This window comes from Schistocerca nitens, chromosome 4 (assembly GCF_023898315.1).
Source record: "Schistocerca nitens isolate TAMUIC-IGC-003100 chromosome 4, iqSchNite1.1, whole genome shotgun sequence".
Classification (NCBI taxonomy): domain Eukaryota; kingdom Metazoa; phylum Arthropoda; class Insecta; order Orthoptera; family Acrididae; genus Schistocerca; species Schistocerca nitens.
In genome coordinates this window covers 273,535,159-273,560,844 of record NC_064617.1, presented here as the reverse complement: position 1 = coordinate 273,560,844, position 25,686 = coordinate 273,535,159, and the positions used below count along the sequence as shown (strand labels likewise).

General features: G+C 42.4%; 1 protein-coding gene across 1 annotated transcript in view; it reads left to right on the top strand.

Annotated features, from left to right (window-relative positions):
- The window catches only part of LOC126252249 (agrin-like), a gene marked incomplete at its 5' end in the record, with an annotated part of 306,781 nt that overhangs the window by 67,901 nt on the left and 213,194 nt on the right, over positions 1-25,686 (top strand). The window contains one exon of the mRNA XM_049953122.1: positions 10,917-11,129. Within this exon, the coding sequence (XP_049809079.1) occupies positions 10,917-11,129 (213 nt within the window). The remainder of the gene's footprint in view (positions 1-10,916; positions 11,130-25,686) is intronic.

Below are 25,686 nucleotides of genomic sequence, written 5' to 3'. Positions count from 1 at the left end.
TTAACAGCTTTTCACTTAACTTAGTTCCTTCTGCACGACGTATGGCGTTGCCGGTATGGTGTACCAGGATTACTGATACGACGCAGCTCGCTGAACTGCCGACGGCTGTTGTGTGTTTGCGTGGCCCGCAACTGCAGGCGCAGCTCCGGCTGTTCCGGCGGACAACTGCGGTGAGGCGAAACTGGCTTCTCGCGATGCCGGCAGCGCCGCTAGACTCAGTGCCAGCTCCGTCAATCCAGATACGTCGTTAATCCAATTGCGTCGACCACATACACACGTAACACTTTCACTGTTCTATTACTCAGTTGTGTGTCGCATTTCACTTGCAAATCCCAATATTTAAAAATCACTTTCACTTTTACTCAGTTGTTTCCCGGCCGATGCACCATATGTGGGGCGGCGGATGGAGAAATTGTTTTATTAATGTTATATAATTTTGTTTGAATGTTGAAACACTGCATTTCCCAGCCGATTAACCATATGTGCGGCGGCGGGTGGAATTATTGTTGTTAAAAATGTTCCTAGTATTTAGAATGTTATTTATGCTGTCTTTCGCCGTTCTCAACACTGGCTCTCTAACTACAATATCAGCTACCAGAAAGTGATTAGCAAAACGTGAAGCCTGTAATTAGAATTCCTAGTGCCCACTTCATCTGAGAAACACACTTATAGCTGCAGCTTATAGCTCTGAGGAATCAGGAGATTGTCTGGGGTTCATAATCAAAACTATCATGAAAAAACTTCCTCTATATTCTGAAAATCACAGATAAAACAAAGAATCCACACAATCTGACTAACAGAGCAGTTCAGAGTCTAATGCGCTGATGCAACTATAACTGTCCAAATTAAAAGTTTAAATGAACGCTCGCCATAATTTGATGATTAGGTTCATCAAACGCCACGCTAAATAATGGCAGAATGTTTGTCCCGCGGCGGCACGTGAAATTACGACATACGCAAACTGAAGATCGATAATTAAAATCATCCCAGAATTAACACTTCACTCGAAAATGATTTCATGGTTACGCGTATCTCGAGTAACTTAATACGGCATCCGAGGCTGTTTGTAGCAATGATACCGACGCGACGCGACTCCTGACCCAGATGGCGTGCTATTCAGCGTCTGGAGAGAACTGGGGCCTTCTTTCCTCGCGCAGCGTTCTTATATATAAAGACGCGGTGCGGACGGCTAAGGGAACGCCAGATCAAATCGGCTCTCCCGACTAGCCGCTGGGCTAGTAATGCACCACTTTAAGTTACCTAATAAATCATAGCTTCTCTTGCTGATGGCCGATCAAGCTCTTAATTTAAATGTGCATTCAGCACACAGGTAAGTATTGATAATAAAATTTGGACGTGGCTAAGTTAAATATTTTGGGCGGGAGAATTAATTTAATTACACTGCACGCAGTAGACGAGCTCTGAACTGGCCCTTTGGAGATACGCTATCGCTATAGTTTTATAGGTATTCAAATGAAACTTTTCACATCTTCATAGTTATAGCGGATCTCCAACCTACTTAAATATAAACATCCTAGCCTTATTTATTAGCCTACTTAATCTATCTTGCTTCCTTAAGTTTTAAGACGAAAACCAGAAAATCATGAATTTCCACTAAAATTTTAATTTGTGAAATCCAAAGTACTGTTTTTATTAAATTATTATGAAAGATGAATCTAAATATAAATTTTTAACTTTCTAGCTCTTTTCTGTTGCGCCAATGATTTTTACAGAAAAACGTCCAAATTTCGAAAATGGCTAAAGTTATCGAACTGATATTTAACATATTTTAATTTAGTATTACTCCTGACATGCTAGAAATGTTTTAGGTTATTTGCTTTATTTTTAAAGTATTGCGCAACATTTATGACGTCAGAGCTAGTTACAGCAGACTGGATGGCACACAATGTAAAGCCTGATGTGAGTTTACTACGGCGTGAGTAGGCTGCTTCCCTACAGCAAGTGTTATCGGTCAAAAGTATTCGAGTCGGCTGTTTCACTCATTGCACATCGCGATGTACTGTTAACAGTTTTTCGCGGCATTTTTACACAAATCAAAATTAAGCACAAAAGAAACAATGACAATGCAAAATGCAACAAACACAATTACAAGAAAGAGCAACAAATTGCCGATGATCTGTGAAAGAAAGAGTGACAAATTAGTAAATGCGTTGCGCCAGATGCAAACTACATTAAAGTAAATAAGAACAGATATGTGACTACTTATCAGAAGATGCACAAAGAAATACGATCCTGGCCGGATGTCGCCAAGTGTAACCTCCCCACAGAAAAATAATAATGACAGTGGACCATGAACCAAGCGTAAACTCCCCACAAAAATAATAACTAAATGAATTTGTTAATATTGTAACCTCAGAACAAAATTGGTTTTAATGTAACCTCTGAACAAAATTGGCTCCCATTTATAATCTGTGTGCAAAAATGCATTCACATTTAATGTAACCTCAAAATTCAATTCGTAAATCCGGAAATAATAATAAAAAACGAATTAGTAACCTGATAAATTTTATGAGGACAGCAGCGCTGCCCTTCGGCCCTGTATTCTGAATAAAAAAGCAAAAATTCTTACCTCAATAAAAAACTGCAAATATATCTGCTCTTATGTAGAAATTTTTTGACACAGCTTCGTGCAATGCTGGCGTATTTTTTTTTTTTCTTAATTCTTGGAAGGAATGATCATGCATTGGAAATATTCTTTAAATTGAAATGAATGCTTTTCTTTAAAAAAGTTACTTTATATTGTAAAAATTATTATTGGGGCATTTTTTTAACAAATTAAATGACAAGTAACATACATTATTAGATATGCGCAAGGCTGCTTCTTTACCTTCTACAACAATACTCATCCTGCAGAGTCCTGACCAGAGTCCCGAGCAGAGCACACAGCCGACACGCGCCGACTCCCGCCGACTCACGCAGACTACTAAAGACTACTGTCGACTCGCGCATACAAGCGCAGACTAGCGACAAGCAACAACTAACGACATACTACTCTCTGGTCAGAGACTCTGCCATGCCTCGCCCATCGCCGGCAACGCATACGTCTTACAACTTGTAAAGGCACATGTTCTAGCAGCACGGGTAGAGTATCCCGTATGAAATCATGATAACGTGCTCCACTGAGCGTAGGTGGAAGAACATGGGGCCCAATCAAGACATCACCAACAATGCCTGCCCAAACGTTCACAGAAAATCTGTGTTGATGACGTGATTGCACAATTGCGTGCGGATTCTCGTCAGCCCACACATTTGTGAAAATTTGCAATTTGATCACGTTGGAATGTAGCCTCATCCGCAAAGAGCACATTTGCACTGAAATGAGGACTGACACATTGTTGGATGAGCCATTCGCAGAACTGTACCCGTGGAGGCCAATCAACTGCTGATAGTGCCTGCACACGCTGTACGTGGTACGGAAACAACTGGTTCTCCCGTAGCACTCTCTATACAGTGACGTGGTCAACGTTACTTTGTACAGCAGCAACTTCTCTGACGCTGACATTAGGGTTATCGTCCACTGCACGAAGAATTGCCTCGTCCATTGCAGGTGTCCTCTTCGTTCTAGGTCTTCCCCAGTCGCGAGTCATAGGCTGGAATGTTCCGTGCTCCCTTTGACGCCGATCAGTTGCTTCGAACGTCTTGCTATCGGGACACCTTTGTTCTGGAAATCTGTCTCGATGCAAACGTTCCGCGCCACGGCTATTGCCCCGCGCTAATCCATACATCAAATGGGCATCTGCCAACTGCGCATTTGTAAACATTGCACTGACTGCAAAACCACATTCGTGATGAACACTAACCTGTTGATGCTACGTACTGTAGAGCAATGAGTCGCAAGTCAACACAAGCACCGAAGTCAACATTACCTTCCTTCAATTGGGCCAACTGGCGCTGAATCGAGGAATTACAGTACATACTGACGAAACTAAAATGAGCTCTGACATGGAAATTAAGCGTTTCCGGACACATGTCCACATAACATATTTTCTTTATTTGTGTGTGAGGAATGTTTCCTGAAAGTTTGGCCGTACCTTTTTGTAACACCCTGTATAAGATAACAAGTGCCTGGCGCAGTTGTTAGATCAGTTACTGCTGCAACATTGGCAGGTTATCAAGATTTAAGTGAATTTGAACGTGGTGTTATACTCGGCGCACGAGCGATGGGACACAGCATCTCCGAGGTAGCGATGAAGTTGGGATTTCCCCTTACGACCATTTACGAGTGTACCGTGAATATCAGGAATCCCGTAAAATATCCAATCCCCGACATCCCTGTGGCCGGGGAAAGGTCCTTCAAGAATGGGACCAACGACGACTGAAGAGAATCGTTCAACATGGCAGAAGTGCAACCCTACCGCAAATTGCTGCAGATTTCAATGCTGGGTCATCAACAAGTGTCAGCGAGCGAACCATTCAACGAAACATCATCGATATGGGCTTTTGGAGCCGAAGGTCCACTCGTGTACCCTTGATGATTGCACGACACAAACCTTTACGCCTCACCTGGTCCTGTCAACACCGACATTGGACTGTTGATGGCTGGAAACATGTTGCCTGGTCGGACGAATCTCGTTTCGAATTGAATCGAGTGGATGGATGTGTATGGGTAAGCAGACAACCTCATGAATCCATGGATCCTGCATATCAGCAGGGGACCGTTCAAGCTGGTGGAGGCTCTGTAACGGTGTGGGGCGTGAGCAATTGGAGTGATATGGGACTCCTGATATGTCTAGATACGACTCTGTGAGGTGAGACGTACGTAAGTATCCTGTCTGATCACCTACATCCATTCATATCCAATGTGGATTGCGACGGATTTGCGACACCCTACACATCCAGAGTTGCTACAGAGTGGCTCCAGAAAAACACTCTTCTGAGTTTAAACACTTCCGCTGGCAACCAAACTCCCCAGACATTAACATTATTGAGCGTGTCTGGGATTCCTTGCAATGTGCTGTTCGGAAGATATCTCTACCCCCTCGTTCACTTATTGACAGCCCTGCGGGATTCATGCTGTCAGTTCCCTCCAGCACTACTTCAGACACTAGTAGAGTTCCAAAAAAAATGTGTGTGAAATCTTACGGGACTTAACTGCTAAGGTCATCGGTCCGTAAGCCTACACACTACTCAACCTGAATTGTCCTAAGGACAAACACACACACACTCATGCCCGAGGAAGGACTCGAACCTCCGCCGGGACCAGCCGCACAGTCACTAGTAGAGTCCATGCCACGTCGTGTTGCGGCACTTCTGCGTGCTCGTGGGGGCCCTACACGATATTAGGCAGGTGTACCAGTTTCTTTGGCTCTTCAGTGTAAATGTAATCTGAGTACGCAACTGGTGCAGCTTCAATATCAACTCCCTGAAAATATTAACCTTTTATAGACAATCCTGACTTTTAACAATTTTTCACATAAAAAATTCCGAGGAATTACTTTCCAAGATAGCCGGCCGAAGTGGCCGTGCGGTTAAAGGCGCTGCAGTTTGGAACCGCAAGACCGCTACGGTCGCAGGTTCGAATCCTGCCTCGGGCATGGATGTTTGTGATGTCCTTAGGTTAGTTAGGTTTAACTAGTTCTAAGTTCTAGGGGACTAATGACCTCAGCAGTTGAGTCCCATAGTGCTCAGAGCCATTTGAACCATTTTTGAACTTTCCAAGATACCCTCATATTCAGGGGCAAGATACAAACATGAGGCAGATCATAGCACCAAGAGGCAGGTACACGTATTTTACACAAAGTTTCATAATAGCGAAAACTTCCAGCGTGTAACTTGTGTTTACTTTCTGACATAAACCTGCAGTTACGTTAAAATCTCAGGTCACTGGGGAAACTTTATAGTCGTTGGTCTATGAAACAAAATGTTCATCAGCTACATTATTTATGATAAATAACATCGGCTATTGCAGATAATACTTCTGTTAAATTAATGACATAGACGCAGAATCTTTAAGAAAACAAAAGATGAAAAAATGTGCGGTAGTAACTAGACGGTACTTTCCTCTTAAAGTTCGTGACACTATCAACTACGTTACAAATCGCTCCTAAAACGAAGCGTTTTCAATAGATCCTCAATGTTCTAGTGTTTTTAAATAGCTTTTATTCATACTTGGCAGCCCTTGCTGGCTTTTAACAGCCTTAAGCTTAACAATGTACAAGTCATTACATCGTCAATATACGACAGGATATCACATATCGTTGGCCACGTTCCTCTACACGAGAGAAAAATCTGGCGTGCCATACTCTTTATTTCACGTTTCGCCATGTAGTGGAACGTGGAATTACACGTTATGACGTCACCAGTTCCTCATCCACAAACGTCTTTTTCGTTCCGTGAGAGGGCGGATTTTCCTGCGCTGCGCCAGGTAGCTGCACACGGGCAGGGCGGACTGCGTACATCACTGATTATGACTTAAACCGTCCTCTCACGGGACGTAAAAACGCAAGTGGACGAAGAGTTTGACGTGACAGCGTGAAATTTCACGTTCCACTACACATATCGTTAGGTAACGGTTATCTGTAACCGATGTTTTCAGTGTTATAGCGTATGTGCTACGGAAGTGTACCATTTCAGTGATGCGGCACAATGATGATTTATGAAAAGCGCGTGTTTTTTGGTACAATTTGGATTTTAATATCAAGTCATAACATTTGCAGAAGCTCATAAACTCAAAAAAAAAAAAAAAAAAATACGTTTGCAGATAGTCTTCCGCAGTTTATGCCATGTACGGAACACCAACATCTATGTTGAAACTGTAGTGCACTTGATAGCGCTGTGAGCTGTGTGTAGTATGGTAACAGGTTTGCGTTCAGCTCCTTGCAGTTTTTTTAACCCTATAATTTTCTAAAAGATTATGGGTCTTTCTTATAAATTTAATAGAAGTATTATCTGTCTCGGTTTATGGACTGACCCAGGTTTGTATCTTGCCAGTAAACATCTTTTTATATGATGGTGAGCAGCTTCGAATCCTGAAATCTACGTAATGGACTACGTTATTTCAGTGTGCTGATAGTGAATGCAACATCGAGAATGTGGATATTTTGCATGCGCAAACCAACGTTAGACACCATACCTTAACCATATTCTATTTAAACCCGGAAATGGGATGAAAAAGCAATTGAATTAACAAATAACTTCTACTAGTATGTATCCCAGGTCGTCGTACAGTATCATGTAATGTTCCACTACCAGCAATTGGCCGTTCAAGCTATCGACGAGTCGAGAATCTTCTTCGCGATTTTCTCCACTCTCCTTCGACAATGGCTAACAGAGATAAGGCGGCTATTTAACGGGCGACTACTTTCGGAAAGAACCTGTGTGGTTTGCGAGCCAAATAAAGCGAACAACGGCCGCTAGAGAGCGCTGAGAGCGCAAATCATGTTATCCAGCTCTTCCGCTGTCTCTGGTGATGTCGGACGCCCCATCCGCGTACACGTCTACGTTAGCTGCCTCGTCCCTTGGTGAGACGGCTGTACCACAGTCTAACATAACAGTCGCCCCACTTCGCCTCGGTTTTGTTGCCTACTGCGCTAGTAGCGCGCCAAGCGACCACTAAGCTAAGCTGTTGAGATCGGAGCGATCGTGAAAGCGAAAGCGTATAGTAGTTGTTTATTTTGGTTTGTACAATGGCTTTTACAAGTGTGAGTGTAGCGTAGCGCACTAGATTGCAGCAACAACAAAAGAGACAATATCTATTTTTTAGGTTCCCTAAGGACCCTGGGAAGTATATACCATCATGTCACTAAACTGTATCGTCAGGATTCGCTTGCAAACTACATGTGTATTGATGATTAATGTTTCGTTTTTGGAGCAGAAAATGGGTAGTGAATTGCAGACGAGAAGATCTTACGAAAACAAACCCTGTTTACCTTCATAATAATGTTAAGTTTTGTCCGCTACACGTAGAACAAAGCCAGTTCATGAATGCAGACAACAATAAACTCGTGTGGAATGCAGTTAACCACACTGTCTGACATTCCAAATGAGCCAACCCAATTGACGGTGGAGAGGAAACTACCACAAAGGTTCGACAATCCGCCTGAAGCCGTAAAACAATTCTATGGCACAGAAGCAGCCAGTTCAACTCTCCATATGTCAGTGCCAGATTCACCTGCTTTGACGATGAAGTGGTAAAATTAAGTACAGTTATTCGCATCTACGAAAAGGCGTGTGGAGTGTCAGAATGTGCAGATCGCTAGACTTCGTGCGAAACTGTTACGGGACAAGTACAGACAGCAACAGAAACTGAGTCAGAAGGATCAAGTGATGAAGGACAGACAAAATTTTGAAGACTACAGGATCTCGATATTTAAAAAAAAGGTGCCCTTGACCTGTTGTTGAGCCAGATTAGCAATAAAAAAAAAGTTCAAATGTGTGTAAATTCCTAAAGGACCAAACTGCCAAGATCATCGGTCCCTAGATTAAACACTATTCAAACTAACTTATGCTAAGAACAATAAACACACCCATGCCCGTGGGAGGACTCGAACCTCCGGCGGGAGGGGCCGCGCAGTCCGTGACAAGGCGCCTAAACCACGCGGCCAATGGGCGCGGCAGATTAGGACGCCATCTGCAAGATGGAAAGACGAAAATAAGCTGTTTGCTCTAAATTTATTACATTACAGCTCTCAAGCATACAGGTTTTGTCAGAATGTTTTGTGTTTCCATCAGTGTGTACATTACAGATGTGCGTGGAAAGCATACACATAAAATGAGGGATAAGTGACAATATGTTCCGCCTTCTAAAGCAAAAGGTAGAACATTTCTCCGATACTGATAAACTAGTGCATGTGTCATTGGATGAAAAGTCTCTAATGGCAAATTTAACATAGGGCAGCACTTCTGACCGCGTTATTGGCTGTGGGGAAGTGGGGTTTAAACACACAGTATATTCCTCCCACTGTTTGGCAGTTTCTTGATCCACTTAGAATAATATAAAATGAAGGTGATACTAGTGTAAACAGGCGACAATGACTAAAACACAGAAGGTGTATGGAACGACAAATGGGGCGTCGATCCCTTTTTCATGTAGAGGTACGTGTGTGTTCAAATGGTTCAAATGGCTCTGAGCACTATGGGACTCAACTGCTGTGGTCATCAGTCCCCTAGAACTTAGAACTACTTAAACCTAACTAACCTAAGGACATCACACACATCCATGCCCGAGGCAGGATTCGAACCTGCGACCGTAGCAGTCGCACAGTTCCGGACTACGTGTGTGTGCTTCTTGTGCGTGAATCTGTGTGTTTATATTCCGTTGATATCAACGCGGGAAGCTACAGTTCTATCCAACGTCACAAGTGTTTCTTCACGAATGTATTGTACCTTGCCACTCGATTCATGATATTTATCCCTATCTGCGCGTATGTTAGAATCATTTTTTAGAAACATCTATGTCTTATGATATTAAACAAATCCTTGGAGGCAAAAAAATAATTTAAATATTTCGTAAATCACGTAGGAAAGGGATGCAAAACAAACATTATGCTTAAGCCGTCGGCACACGGACCGTGCGTCCGAACGTTGGGCGTTGAGCGTGCCGGGTTTCTGACGTCATAGCGTGGAACAGCACGTTCGGGAGTCTTTCCGAGCATGCAGAGCAATATCTGGCATGTCAGATATTCTGAGCGTGCGTCTGAGCGTTGACCTACGTCACACGCACGCCGTCTCCCTTCAGAACAGAGTTATGAGGCGCCATATTGGCATTCATTTCAAGTCTATATGTATATATGCCGTTTCTGAGCACCAGCAAATTGAGAATCACTGGAAAACCCGTTGTTCACTGTGTGATTCGTTCCAATAAAATAATGAGAAACATCATATTCGTGGCAAAAGAATTATTGTAACTTGCGTATTATGAGAGTAGGCTATTTGAAGTCAGACACACACTGAATATCCACCCAAAACGCATTGTTCTTGGTACAATTTGTAGTAATTGAAGTTCATTTCGTAACATATCTACGAATAAGGCTTTCAGAAAGTCTTAGCAAGCTATGATTAGGAACAAGGGCTGTGGTGTTGGTTTAGCGTAAAGAGTAGTGTCTGTGTCTTCTAGAAAATTGTGTATTGGACGGTGGTTCGCTTATTGACACTCCCAAATTTTTTTCTTAAGATTCGCGTTTTTATTAGGTTCTCGTACTTTATTATTAGTTTAATATAAGTGTATACTATAATAGTTGACGTTATGTAAATATAAGTTCACTTTTTTTTAGGGATGACTTTGTTCGATTGGCTTAATCTACAGGACAGCTTGCACTGCTTGTATAAAGATATTTTGCTCCTTTTTCTTTTACGCTTCGTAATTCACATGTTGCAAAGATTCTGCTACTAGGTAGGAACAGTGATCAAGTAAGACTGACCTTGGGGTTTTACTAAAATGTGGGAATGATGAAATAATGTTTATCTTATGCGGAGAAGTATTCCAAATTTGTACCGCACTGTTTGTGATGGAACTTTTATAAGTCTGTGTCCTTATTGACTGGACACGGTACTTTCCTTTTCGTGGACGATGGAGGAAATGTACGTTTTAATAGAGGTAACGTGGGAATTTTACGCGCGCCCGTTGAGTAGTGTGATTTACGAAGTAGAAACTTCCCTCAACTGCCGCTGGAGTGCGTTGCGGTCGCGTATACCACGTCGGTCCCACGTACCGTATGCACAAGCCGCATCGTTCCTGGGCGTTCAGCAGCACGTTGAACTTACGCTCAACGTTAACGTTCGACAGCACGGTCCGTGTGCCGACGACTTTACGACGCATTTGAAGTTCTCCTTTGTTGCCGCTTGGAGCGCCAGTGTCTCTCCAGCTGTCAAACGGTAAGCAACTTTTACAGCAGTGAGCGTCGCGAGTGTCATGTTAGACTGTGGGTGTGCTGTGCAGGTATTTTGCGCTTGCGCAGGTGGCGGCGGCCCGTGCAGCGTGCGGCGCTGCGAGCACGGCGCCGAGTGCGAGGAGCGGGCGGGTCGCGCCGAGTGCCGCTGCCCCAGCTGCTCCGAGGAGTGGGCGCCCGTCTGCGCCAGCGACGGCATCTCCTACGGCAACGGCTGCAAGCTGCGCGCCGAGGCCTGCCGGCGCGGCCGCCGCATCGTCGCGCTCTACCAGGGGCTCTGCGGTCAGTGCCTCTCCTCTCCTCAAAACAAACAACTTTCCTGCGTCGGCTGATTTTATTTTGTCCACTACGACGATTCGGCTGTGTTACCATTCTCAAGTAACTGTATACGCACAAAAAAAAAAAAAAAAAAAAAAAAACATACTTACAAGGGAACCTTCCCATCGCACCCCCCTCAGATTTAGTTATAAGTTGGCACAGGGATAGGCCATGAAAAACTGAACACAGATCAATAGAGAAAACAGGAAGAAGTTGTATGGAACTATGAAAAAAATAAGCAAAATATACAAACTGAGTGGTCCGTGTCCAAGATAAGCCGCATCAAGGTACGTGTACACTGATGAGCACCGTGGTCCCGTGGTTACCGCGAGCAGCTACGGAACGGAAGGTCCCTGGTGCAATCCTCCCTCGAGTGAAAAGTTTTAATTTTTTATTTTCAGACAATTATCAAAGTTCATGCACTCAGACATGAGCAACTTCGCTCTCCAAAATTCCAGGACATGTTCAGATTTGCTTGGACACATGCAGGATTTGACGGTCTACACACGGAAAAACTTGAAAACGTTAAAAACGTTTCTTTTGACAGAGCACAGGGAAAACTGTGCGACTGTGAAACTTGCATTCATTTGTTGCAGTTTATGTGACAAACTCTTATGTCTTCATCACTTTTTTGGGAGTGATTATCACATCCACAAGAAAACCTAAATCGGGCAAGGTAGAAGAAACTTTTTACCCATTCGCCAAGTGTGCAAATTATGTGGGTCGACAACATATTCCTGTAATGTGAAGCACATGCCGTCACCAGTGTCGTATAGAATATTTCAGACGTGTTTTCCTGTGGAGGAATCGGTTGACCTATGAATTTGCGATCAAATGTTTTCGGTTCCTATTGGAGAGGCACGTCCTTTCGTCTACTAATCGCACGGTTTTGCGGTGCGGTCGCAAAACACAGACACTAAACTTATTACAGTGAACAGAGACGTCAATGAATGAACGGTCAGATCGTAACTTTGCGAAAATAAAGTAAGTAAAATTTTTACTCGAGGGAGGACTCTAACCAAGGACCTCTCGTTCCGCAGTTACTCACTCTAACCACGGGACCACGGCGCTCCTGAGCTTACACAGTCCTTGATGTTGCATATCTTACACTTGGACTACTCAGTTTGTATAATTTGCTTATTTTTTCATAGTTACACACAACTTCTTCCTGTTTTCTCGATTGATCTGTGTTCAGTTTTTCAAGGCCTATCCACTGTGTCAATTTATAACTAAATCTGAGGGGGGTGCGATGGGGAGGTTCCCTTGTTAGTAGTCCTTTCGCTGCTGTGGGCGTGCATACAGGGTGTTTCAGAAGTGGTGGAAAGTGCAGGCCAAAAATAACTAAAAAGCTCCAATAAACACGAGTCCGCAAATAAACTGTTGCCGACGTATCGAATTAATTCGACTTGGGAACCAACTGTAAACGCCCCTGGATACCGCGGTATTTACGTAGGTATCTCAAGGTTTGGGATCGACTATCTGTTTGTTGACGCATGCGCGCCTACGTCCCTTTCCCCCTCCGTGCACTGTGCCGTACCGGCCTCACAATCAGTTATGAACGTGAAGGCGCCATGTACAGAGGTTACACCAATGAAGAGTACGCTGACATGCAGTTCGTGTATGGCAAAGTGAATGGCAGTACCCCCGATCAAACTGAAAAACCTGCAAACCTTGCCTGACTATTGCCTACATATAATTGGCAATTTTCTCAACATTGGAAGATAATGCTTCACATCGATGGACAACGCTCCCGCGTTAGACGTTTATAGGAAGGAATCCCACAGGGCTCGGTCCTATCCCAAACTGTTTTCGTCGTTTATGTTAACGACTTACCATACTGCACCAGGTCGTCCTAGTTCAGTTTGTGGACGACACAGCCTTACTCACCAGTAGCTGGCAGATTACTGCAACAGTAGGGAGACCGCAGCGCCAGTTCACGCTGACAGAACAGTGGGCATCAAATAATCACATTCGTCTCAACCCTAACAAAACTAAGGCCGTACTCTTCACTTGCAAATGACCTGACCTACGAGACAGCCTTACTCTTCAAGAACTTGCATGGATAAACCAAGTAAAATACCTACGGCTGACCCTGGATAGCAAACTCCTTTTCAAACGTCATATCCACAACAAGAGGATTCAACTACTGTACCTCCTACACCAATTGTATCCACTGTTAAGCAGTGGCCAGATGAACGTTCCAATAAAGCTTCAGCTATATCGAGCGACAGTTTTACCTAAACTTCTTTGTGGCTACTCCACGTGGGGAACCACCAGCCTGTCCAGTCTTCGTCCGCTACAAGTCTTTCAAAACAGATGCCTCCTCTTCGGAACTCCAAGCTGGACCCGCATTGCTGACCTTCACGATGAACTGTACATCTCACGCATCTCTGATCACATCACATCTGCAATGCAGAAACTCCTCCACGGATCGATGAACTTAGGCCCATTACGCGACTCCTGGAATATACTGGCTGCTCTATCGCTCCACAACGGTGGCACCAAGTGCAGGTCCCTCGTGCAATCATCGAGCCCCCCACACCTCAATCTCTGGAGCCAACGAAAACCAACTGCTTTAGTGGCGCCACGGGCTGCGAGCCCTCCCCCCTGTTTACGTCTGAATAAAGCTTGACTAAATCCCTATACCCAGAAGCCCAGCTTAATGTCAGGTAGTGCTCTGGCTCACTTCACACACACACACACACACACACACACACACACACACACACACACACACACAAACGGAACTGTATTTTGTGCTCAGGTGATTCATGTGAAAAGGCTTACGACGTGACTATTGCCGCACTACGGAAATTAACATATTTTGAACGTGGAATGGTAGTTGGAGCTAGACGCGTGAGACATTCCATTTCGGAAATAGCTAGGGAAATCAATATCCCGAAACCCACAGTGTCAAGACTGTGTCGAGAATACCAAATTTCAGGCATCACCTCTCAACACTGACAACGCAATGGCCGACGGATTTCACTTGACGAAAGAGAGTAGCAACGACAGCGTAGAATTGTCAGTGCTAACATACAACTAACATTGCTTGAAATAACGGCAGAAATCAATGTGGGACATATGGCGGATGTATGCGTTAGAACAGTGTGGCTTTACGCTTCTGCTCTGCACCCCGTCTCCACCCTGTTACATTTCCCGAACACAATGTATTCTTTAAAACGGCTCTACTTCACTTCCAATAAATCATTAATTTTATTACGGCAAAACACTAGTTTTAATAAACTGCAATTTTTCCATTCCATGCTACGCAGAGAAAATTAGCCGTAGAGACAGAATGAACAGGAACGTTTTTGTAGGAAATTTAATGTAGCTTAATTATGTACTGGTAAATATTTTCGTTAGGAGCTGCGATTTCCGAGTCATTCAAGAAAAACGTAACGAAGTCATCTTTAAACGCTGCCCTCCACATCGCCACACCCCACTGCTCATGATTTCTAGTTTGCTGTTTACGGCAATCCCTCCTGCCACAGAACAAAAATTTGCTACTACGCGAATTTTTCCCCTGATCCAACCCTTTTTAGTGTTCGTTGAGCCGGCTGGTGTGGCCGAGCGGTGCTAGGCGCTTCAGTCTGGAACCGCGCGACCGCTACGGTCGCAGGTTCGAATCCTGCCTCGGGCGTGGATGTGTGTGCTGTCCTTAGGTTAGTTAGGTTTAAGTACTTCTAAGTTCTAGGGGACTGATGACCTCAAATGTTAAGTCCCATAGTGCTCAGAGCCACTCCATTTTTTGAATCTTCGTTAAGTGAGCTAATTAATGACTTAGCGGGTTAGTGTAGCTGTCATTTAGGACCTTATGCACATGTTACAGTCGTGTATAAGGAAAGTCTGTTGTTGTTTTGGTCATCACACCTACTGTTTCTTTGATCACTGAGATGATACAATATGCGATATAAAACGCAACGCGACTCAATACAGCGCAGAAGCAATCCGCATCGACCGAGCGCAAAGAAACATGTGAAGGTTCTGAACTGGTTCACATTGGGACGGTAGCAATTATGGCACTGCCGCGTATCTCTGTCGCATCGCTTGGCTCAACCTCATGTGTTGTTCGCTCCTCGCAACTTCCTTCGTACGATACACGATAAATGAAATTTCAAGCCGGCCGGAGTGGCCGTGCGGTTCTAGGCGCTACTGTCTGGAGCCGAGCGACCGCTACGGTCGCAGGTTCGAATCCTGCCTCGGGCATGGATGTGTGTGATGTCCTTAGGTTAGTTAGGTTAAATTAGTTCTAAGTTCTAGGCGACTAATGACCTCAGAAGTTAAGTCGCATAGTGCTCAGGGCCATTTTTTTGAAATTTCAAGTCATCCCGAAGTGCCTAAAAGAATATTTTATACAGGTGAAACAAAGCTACATCTATCTTTGTACTTAGTTTCTCAGTAAAACTTTTACTTTGTGTGTAAAAAATTAAAAACCACTGTTTTGGGATACGCGCGTGTTCTCCACCACACTCACACCCCACTCGTCACGATTTTTAGTATGTTGTTCATAGCAATCCCTCCTGTCAATATACAAAAATTCGCTACTACGCGAACCTTTCCCCTACTCTAACCATTTTTAGTCTTCGTTGACTGGTCTAATTAATGACCAGGAGATTAGTATTTTCGGTTGGTACTCTATGTAGTCTTTCTGACTCACTTTGCCGGCATCTGTGACCGAGCGGTTCTAGGCGCTTCAGTCCGGAACCGCGCGACCGCTACGGTCGCAGGTTCGAATCCTGCCTCGGGCATGGATGTTTGTGATGTCCTTAGGTTAGTTAGGTTTAAGTAGTTCTAAGTTCTAGGGGACCGATGACCTCAGATGTTAAGTCCCATAGTGCTCAGAGCCATTTGAACCATTTCACTCACTTTTGGGGAAACTAATCGGTTAGGTTGCTTGCTTCATTCGGGGGGAGGGACCAAACAGCGAGGTCATCGGTTCCTTCAGATTACGGAAGGATGAGGAAGGAAGTCGGTCGTGTCTTTTCAAAGGAACCATCCCGAAATTTGCCTGAAGTGATTCTGAGAAATCACGGAAAACCTTAAGCAAGATGGCCGGACGTTTGAACCGTCATCCTCCCGAGTTCGACTCCAGTGTGCTAACCACTGCTCCATCTCACTCGGTGTTCGGCAATAAAAATTACTAAAAAAAAATAACAAAACTGATTTTTCCGTATCTTATAGTCTAACTTCACAACTGGATAATGACGCAGTAGTCACTGGCCATTCACGCTAACGCCGTGTGGCTGGTTCCTGCAGCTCTGTCTACTTCTGAATGGAGAATATTGTCAAATCCTCTATATTTGACACCACACGTGAGGTATTTATTGACAGTACAGAGAATCCAGAATGAAATTTTCACTTCGCAGCGGAGTGTGCACTGATATGAAACTTCCTGCAGATTAAAACTGTACCTGTCCGAGACTCGAGGAAAAGACGAGGCAATGGCGGAATTAAAGCTGTGAGGACGGGTCGTGAGTCGTGCTTGGGCAGCTTAGATACGTAGAACACTTGCCCGCGAAAGGCAAAGGTCCTTATTTCGAGTCTCGGTCCGGCACACAGTTTCAATCTGCCAGGAAGTTTCAACACCGAGAATACTTTGAGGTCCATCAATACTGCTCATCAATATTTCTAGCATTGACAATGTGTCAATATGAGCCCTCAGACTGTCAATATATTGACAGTTTGACAATATTATTGAACGTTTGGGGTTCCCTTAACAGTACGTACAGTAATACTTCGCGCCTAGGGACAGCTTAAATTGGCAACTCTCGGAGACGAGCATCTTTCAACTAGTGCCGATTTTCTCCGCTTCTGGCAGCACCAGTAAAATTTTCAAGTTAATTTGCTGCTCGCAAATTATTAATAGTGAATTACCAGTCAGAAATAAAAGTAAAGGACTAGAAGTAAGATTTCAGAAATAATACTAGGAAAGGTTTATTTATTACAATTTTACGTTGAATTTTCTTGCTTTGGGTGAAGCAAACACATGGAGTACGTCGTTAAAGTAGGCCTAACGTTTAGAAGCCATATCTTATTATAGCAACAAGATAGCTAATTTTGACAGTCTGCTTTCAACCATATTCGACGTTAGGTAATTTTTTAATCATCTTTAATTTGGTTCAACTTCGTTCAGTAGACGTTGCCGTCTGTGGCTTTTTCACAAATATGCTCAAAGTTTTTTTTCAACAAGCATATCGTAACGCATACTCTGGAAATACCTTCGATGCTTTAACGTGTGCCAGAGATTATTCGCGCTGAAATAAATTAGTGTCTTACGACACCAGACGTTTGAGCACTGCAACCGTTGGCCAATTGTACGGGGGTCCAGCTTAGGCGAAGACAGCTCCTTTTTCTTTTACCGGTAACGTAGTTGTTGTTCACAAGCACTAAGACTATTCATAAATTAAGGGTACCAACCGAAAATCAGCAGTAGTCGAAGTCCTGGCTGGGGAAAGTAAATTATCCTCTCCATCGCTTTTTCATGCTTTCCTCATAGGCTCGTCTTCAATCGGCAGAAATCAGAAGACTTCTGTCAAACAGCATTTTTGATTCGGCACCCACTCGCCGACTCTTGAGACCCCACAACAACTTTGCGTCAGCAAAGTAGCAGCAAGAACTTCAATGTTGAACTTGAGCGAGCTGTGTAGACGGTAGCTGTATGAACCAAGCGCATTGTTGCCACATAAAGTCATGTTTAATGATAAACGTCTGTTCGGGAGAAGTCGTTTCTTTATAATGCTCTTAAACACCAAAAACAATTTCGATATGTTGCTATTTTCGTACGCAACAATCCATTATCTAAAAACCCATCAAATGTTAACTGGCCAGCGACCACTTTCTTTGATGCAAACTTTTCAAAATATGCCCAGTGGGTCATCATCCAGCTGTGAAGTCAGATTTTAAGATACGGAAAAATCAATTTTTTAACCGAATAGTTTCTCCAAATTGAATCAGAAAGATTGCATAGGGTACCAACCGAAACTTAGCAGTAGTCAAAGTGCTGGCTGCAGGGTTAAGCAAATTACGTATCCTCTCCACCATGAACTTAAACGGTGGCAGTACTGCGGGATGCAACAAGCTGAGGTTAGACTACCTGACCTGCAATCTACTCACTGCTCTTGAGCAGTCGTAATTTGTAGTCAATTTGCAGTTCACCTATTACAATGATACATTTCATTGGTTGTGTGCATGATTTTTTTAATGCGCAGAATTCAAAAGTATTATTGTATTAAAACTGCTTAAAAATCATAAAATATGCTCAAGCTGCATAGTTAAAAGCGAAGAGTGGGGGTCCACAACATTGGCAGCAAACCTCTGCATGGCTTTGCGTATTTGTGTTCCTATATTTGATAATAAATCTAAATCTCTCATTCTCTACCACTGATACAACTTTTTAATACTGGAAGGCCTACAGGTACTGGTGTTCAGGTGACGCATTTTTTACCACACTGTGTTATTTAAATACGAATGTAAATTTATTTATATACGAATTCTAAGGGAAGTTTTAGTTACGAACACACAATCGTATTCTTTTTCTGTTGCTTCCCATAAATCTCATCATGAAGATGAACTTCAGAGAGGTGGAATAAATGGATGTCTAATCATGATTCAACGTACCGGTACTTAGTTTCCATTATTTTTGTCTAAATAAATGTCAAACACATTTTATTACAAGGCATCTGCTTTCACAGAGACAGCTGCTCTTCCAGGTGTACTATTCAGTCAGTTTGAGTACTACATTTGTGTACCATTTGCCTGAGCTCACTAATTATTGCCCAGGAGAAATACTCATATTTGGTACATACTGTAATAATGGGAACCTATTTACAGAAAAGCATAATTTCTCAGTATGGGGTGACATATTCTAAACGAAAGAACAAAAAAGAGAATACTAGCCTTATTTATGAGATAAAAAAAATAATACACAGAATATTTGTGACAGTGGTACATCAACCCCTTTCAGCCACCAGAATGGGAACAACGGAGGAAAGTTGGTAGGCTCAAAAATTTAAAATTATTTCAATATCCAGGTTTCGGTAAGGGTCCATTGTTATTTCCTCATTATTTCCTGCACTTTATATCTCTCCAAATTCAATATTTGGAACAATTTTTATTTTTATTCAGCAACTTTTTTTAAATTTTTTTTATTACAACTGTTCATGTATTCCTACCCTTTCCCATGTTGTCCTTCTCTGATCACATCTCATATTAACTCTTACTGACTACCCCTTATGTCTTTAATAATCACACCCACCCAACATCACGTAAATAATCATTTTGGTTCAGGGGGTTGGTGGAAGAAACCATTAACCCTCAGATTAATAAGGATTAGGCTGATCATTTTATCCATTGTATTTTAGAATGTACAATGTGCTGCTAATCCCTACAACTTGCTAAAATGCACTATCTACTACATACATTTTTGTGTCTTAATTGTATATATTTTCTTGCTTTGAATTTAACCAAACATATAACATGCAATATCTCAGTAGCCTATACATTCTTGTAGATTAGCACTTTATTTTGCCTATCTCTTCAGTTGGAGTGTATTGTGGCTTTTTGTGTAAAGTGATCAGTACACTGATAAGCCAGATCATTATGACCACTGCCCACTGCAACACTGGATGCCGCCCGGTGGCATTGCAGGCGCCTGACGCAGGATTCAAAGTATGTAAGTGAAGCAGAAATGGACAGGGATCACCTAGTGAAGATATGGCCTGCAAATGGGGAAATCCATCGAGATAAGTGAGTCTGACAAAGGGCAGATTATTGCTATGCAGAGGCTATGAACGGGTATCTCAAAAATGGTGAAGTTGGTCAAATGTTCACATGCTACTGTCATGAGCATCTTTGGAAAGAGGTAGAAGGGCAGTGAACTACCACTAGTTGCTAGAAGGTTGAATGTGACATCCACGACTCTTCACAGAGCGTGGAGTTCAGAGGCTTGTCTGCTCTGTAAAATAGAATAGATGATGATTTGTGGCATCTCTGCCCGAAGAGCACAATGCTGGTGCATGCACAAGTGTTTTGGAGCACAATCCATCCATTGTACATTGTTAACACGGAGCTCTGCAGCAGACCAACTCTACATATTCACATGTTGACCCAACAACATCATCAATTACAATTGCAGGGTCACGAGAGCATTGGGATTCGACCATCGATCTATGAAAACATTTTGCCTCTTTGGATGAATAACATTTTTGCTACACTATGTCAGTGATTGTCTCCAAAAATGCCCTCATTGAGCTAATTTGCAACTCAAAACGTGTAGTGAGCCATGGACACTGGCTAGTGGAAACAGTATTGTGCTCACATGGGACGTGTGGTAGTAATCAAAGACACCACCTGCATCGCTTTATGTTTGACGTCTTCCCCGACAGCGATGTCATCTTTCAGCAATAGAATTGTCTGTGTCTCAGAGCCAGAACAATGCTACAGTGGCTTGAGGAGCATTATAGTGAAATTGGGGTGTTGTTTTGGTGACCAAATTTGCGTGATGTAAATCCTATGGATCCCATCTGGGTCACTATCCGTAACCGTGCCTCCACAAACCTATCAACAAACTGTCAGATCCCTGATTGCAGAACAGTGATGTATTTCATTCCAAGGATGGGCAAACAAGCTATTAAACAGGTGGTCATAATCTGGCTCATCAGTGTATGTGGTTACCCTGGTAAACCGTGCAAGTTCGACAGCTGAAACACAATGTAAATTTATGTGCCTATGCACTATTACTATTACTAACTCAACATCATTCAGTGGCCATGAGCAGACAGATTGCATCACATGTTAGTGATTATATATTAAAAGCACTGCTAAAACTAAGATGACAGACAATAAGCATTACACAATACTGATGTTATAAACAGTGGTTATAAACAACACTTTACAGGTGCTTAGTGTTTCGAGTTTGTGGCTTCGCATGTGATGTTATCATGTTGACTAGTCTACAATTCCACTTGTATAGAAAAATTCATTTACAGGATATAGGGCTGTTGTTTGACCACATGTGTCAGTCTAGTTCTGAATATCCTCAGTGACAATGTTGAAATATTCAATGGTAGGTGGTTGAACATCTTCAGGGCTGCTATGGGAAAACTGTCCAGTGCCTTACTTCTGCTTGAAATATCAACGTGGCCTTATTTTGCATGTGATAGTTATCCAAATGCTTGTTCAGTATATTTATTAGAAAATTTATTTATGGATCAATTTAAGCTGTATTTGATGTTTCCTCATTCTGATTTCATTCCTGTTGCTATTGAGGAGTATTCTAATACAACCTCCACTTCTCATCAGTAGTTAACTCGTACTTCGGAAAGGGTGGGGTGGGGAATATAGGCACTACAATACTATCTATGCAGAATGAATTTTCTCTTTGCAGCAGAGCGTGTGCTGGTTTGAAACTACCTGCAGATTAAAACTGTGAGCCATACCAGGACCCAAACTTGGGACCTTTGGCTATTGTGGGCAACTGCTTTTCCAACTGAGCTATTAGACATGATGCAGTACCCACCCTCACAGCTTTAATTCTGCCTTTACCTCATATCCTAACTTCCAGAGTTCACAGAAATTCTCCTGTGTACTTTGCAGAACTAGCATTCATAGAAGAAAGGGTATTGCGGAGACATGGCTTAACTGCAACCTGGATGATTGTGTCCAGAATGAATTTTCACTGTACAGTGGAGTGTGCACTGATTTGAAACTTCCTGGCAGATTAAAATAGTGTGCCACAAGGTATGCAGGAGAACTCCAGTGATGTCTGGAAGGTAGGAGATGACTTACTGGTGGAAGTAAAGCTATAAGGGTGTACTGTGCTTAGGCAGCTCAATCAGTAGAGCAATTGCCCATGAAAGGCATAGGTCCCAGTTTTGAGTTCCTGTCAACCACACAGTTTTAAACTGCTAGTAAGTTCCACTGTATATACAGGTAAAGCCCTTAGCAGTTTTGTTAAAAATTGTGTTGATACAATTTACAGCTATATGTCCAGTAGCATATACAAAAGTCTAACTGAAATGCCATTAACAAGGTCTTGTGTGTAACATGGGGTATGTACACTACTGTGTTACCATGTCAAAAATGTTCAGATATTGAAAGAAGTGAAACAAGTCTACTACTGTATTAGCAAATCTATTTTCGTTTACACTTTTATAAATAACTATTTCTGCTGCATGTTTCAGAGTTTTAGGTAATACACTGATTACAGAGTTAGTTTAGGGACATTTCTGAAAAATCAGTGAACTGTTTCAAAAAGCCACTTGGTACTCGATTGTACCCAGAATAGTTCCAACATTTCAATAGTAAGATGATTAAATATCACTGAATGGGACCAAAACTAGCTACAAATACCTAAAAAAGATTTTGCTTAGTTGTCATAACAGATGCTGGGCAATTTTGCTCGTATTCAGATGGTTACATTTACTTTTCTTAACATAGCGAAAGCTTTCATTGTAAAATTATTTCACCAGATGATCTTGCTACTGTTTAACAATCATAATTTACCTCCAGTACTGGTTAATGGCAGGAGCATATATCCATGGCAACCTTAACACTGCATAGTCTGGAAAACATAATTGACACAACCTTTTTAATTTACTTTGTTTCTGTGTGAGATAGTTGCACAGTCCATATTTATTGTATTTTTGAATTACATAGTTTCGTACATTCTTAATAAACTGGATCGTAAATGTATGATGACAGAATTACAGAACAAAGTTTATTGGTGTCACAATAATACACTCTAGTTGTATTTTAAGAATAATGTGAGCTCTTATCACAATAAAGCTGTCATTATGTAATGTATGTGATAGAACTGCTGACCGGTACATAGCTAATTAGGAGGTGAAGCATTAGTACTGGCAATAGGCACATATAAAAATACACTATCCTCCATGTATTGTACAATCATATAACATTTTATGAGCTCAAATGTAATGAGGTATCTCAAACAGAATGACCTCTTCAATGCCAATCACCTTGCATTCAAAAAACACAGCTCAACACTTTTTCGCATGGTGTTCTGAAGGTCAGACCCAGTATTTCTCAGTTTTGGAATTGACTCAATATCACATCTATGCTTATTATAAAAAAAAAAACATGATCATATGGGCTATCATGTTAAATTTGTGACTGGATTCAGAACATCTTGGTTGACAGGACACGGTAAGTTATTTTTGATGGAGAGTCTTTGACAGATGTTGAAGAAACTTCAGGTGTGTTTCAGGAAAGTGTGTTGGGACTCTTGCTATTGATGCTGTATATTAATGATCTTGCAGACAGTGTTAATAGCCACCTCAAAGTTTCTGCAGATGATGCAGTTATCTACAATGAAGCACCAAAGATACTGCTATAGGCATGCATATTCAATTACAGAGATATGTAAACAGGCAGAATATGGCACTGCAGTTGGCAATGCCTATATAAGACAATAAGTGTCTGGTGCAGTTGTTGATCGGTTACTGCTGCTACAATGGCGGGTTATCAAGATTTAAGTGAGTCTGAACATGGTGCTACAGTAGGTGCACGAGCAATGGGACAGAGCATCTCCAAGGTAGCGATTTTCCCCTATGACCATTTCACGAATGTTCCATGTATATAATATCAGGAATCTGGTAAAACGTCAAATCTCTGACATTGCAGCGGCCAGAAAAAGATCCTACAAGAATGGGACCAGAGACAACTGAAGAGAATTGTTCAATGTGACTGAAGTGCAATCCTTTTGCAAACTGCTGCAGATTTCAAAGCTGGGCGATCAACAAAAGTGAGTGTGCAAACCATTTTATGAAACATCATCATTATGGGCTTTTGGAGCCGAAGGCCCACTTGAGTACCCTTGATCACAGCACAACACAAAGCCTTATGCCTCTCCTGGACCCGTCAGTGCCAACATTGGACTGTTGATGACTGGAAACATGTTACCAGGTTGGATGAGTCTCGTTTCAAATTGTATCAAGCAGATGGACATGTATGGGTATGGAGACAACCTCATGAATCCATGGACCCTGCATGTCAGCAGAGGACCGTTCAGGCTGGTGGAGGCTCTGTAACAGTGTGGGGCATGTGCAATTGGAGTGATATGGGACCCCTTATATGTCTACATATGACTCTGACAGGTGACACATATGCAAGCATCCTGTCTGATCACCTGCATCCATTCATGTCTGTTGTGCATTCCGACGGACTTGGACAATTCCAGCAGGATGATGCAAAATCCCACAAGTCCAGAGTTACTACAAAGCAGCTCCAGAAACACTCTTCTGGATTTAAACTCTTCCGCTGGCCATCAGACTCCCGAACATTATTGAGCATATCTGGGATGCCTTGCAACATGCTCTTCAGAAGAGATCACCACCATCTCATACTCTTATTGATTTATGCACAGCCCTGCAGGATTCATAGTGTCAATTCCCTCCAGCACTACTACTTCAGACATTAGTCGAGTCTATACTATATCGTGCTGCGGCACTTCTGCATGCTCGTAGGGGCCCTTCAAGATATTAGGCAGGTGTACCAGTTTCTTTTGCACTTCAGTGTATAATGAAGTACTGTCTGAAAGAAGCTGCACCGATATTCAGTCATATATTCCTAAGTTTTTAAAGTTGTCCAAGAATTGGCATCTCATATACAATTTTTTTCTTTTTTTTAATGAAAAAGATATAGTATCCCATGGTTACCATATCAGTGAGTCTGTTTGAATCAGTCAGCTCATATAAATACCTGGGTGCAACAATTTTTAGGGTTGTAAAACAGAGTGACCACATAGATTCAGTCGTAGGTAAAGTGGGTGGCAGACTCTGGTTCGCTGATAGAATACCAGGAAAATGCATTCAATCTACAAAGGAGATTGCTTACAAAATACAGGGTTATTACAAATCATTGAAGCGATTTCACAACTCTACAATAACTTTATTATTTGAGATATTTTCACAATGCTTTGCACACACATACAAAAAACTCAAAAAGTTATTTTAGGCATTCACAAATGTTCGATATGTGCCCCTTTAGTGATTCGGCAAACATCAAGCCGATAATCAAGTTCCTCCCACACTCGGTGCAGCATGTCCCCATCAATGAGTTCGAAAGCATCGTTGATGCGAGCTCGCAGTTCTGGCACGTTTCTTGGTAGAGGAGGTTTAAACACTAAACCTTTCACATAACCCAACAGAAAGAAATCGCATGGGGTTAAGTCAGGAGAGCGTGGAGGCCATGACATGAATTGCTGATCATAATCTCCACCATGACCGATCCATCGGTTTTCCAATCTCCTGATTAAGAAATGCCGAACATCATGATGGAAGTGCGGTGGAGCACCATCCTGTTGAAAGATGAAGTCAGCGCTGTCGCTCTCCAGTTGTGGCATGAGCCAATTTTCCAGCATGTCCAGATACACGTGTCCTGTAATGTTTTTTTCGCAGAAGAAAAAGGGGTCATAAACTTTAAACCGTGAGATTGCACAAAACACGTTAACTTTTGGTGAATTGCGAATTTGCTGCACAAATGCATGACGATTCTCTACCGC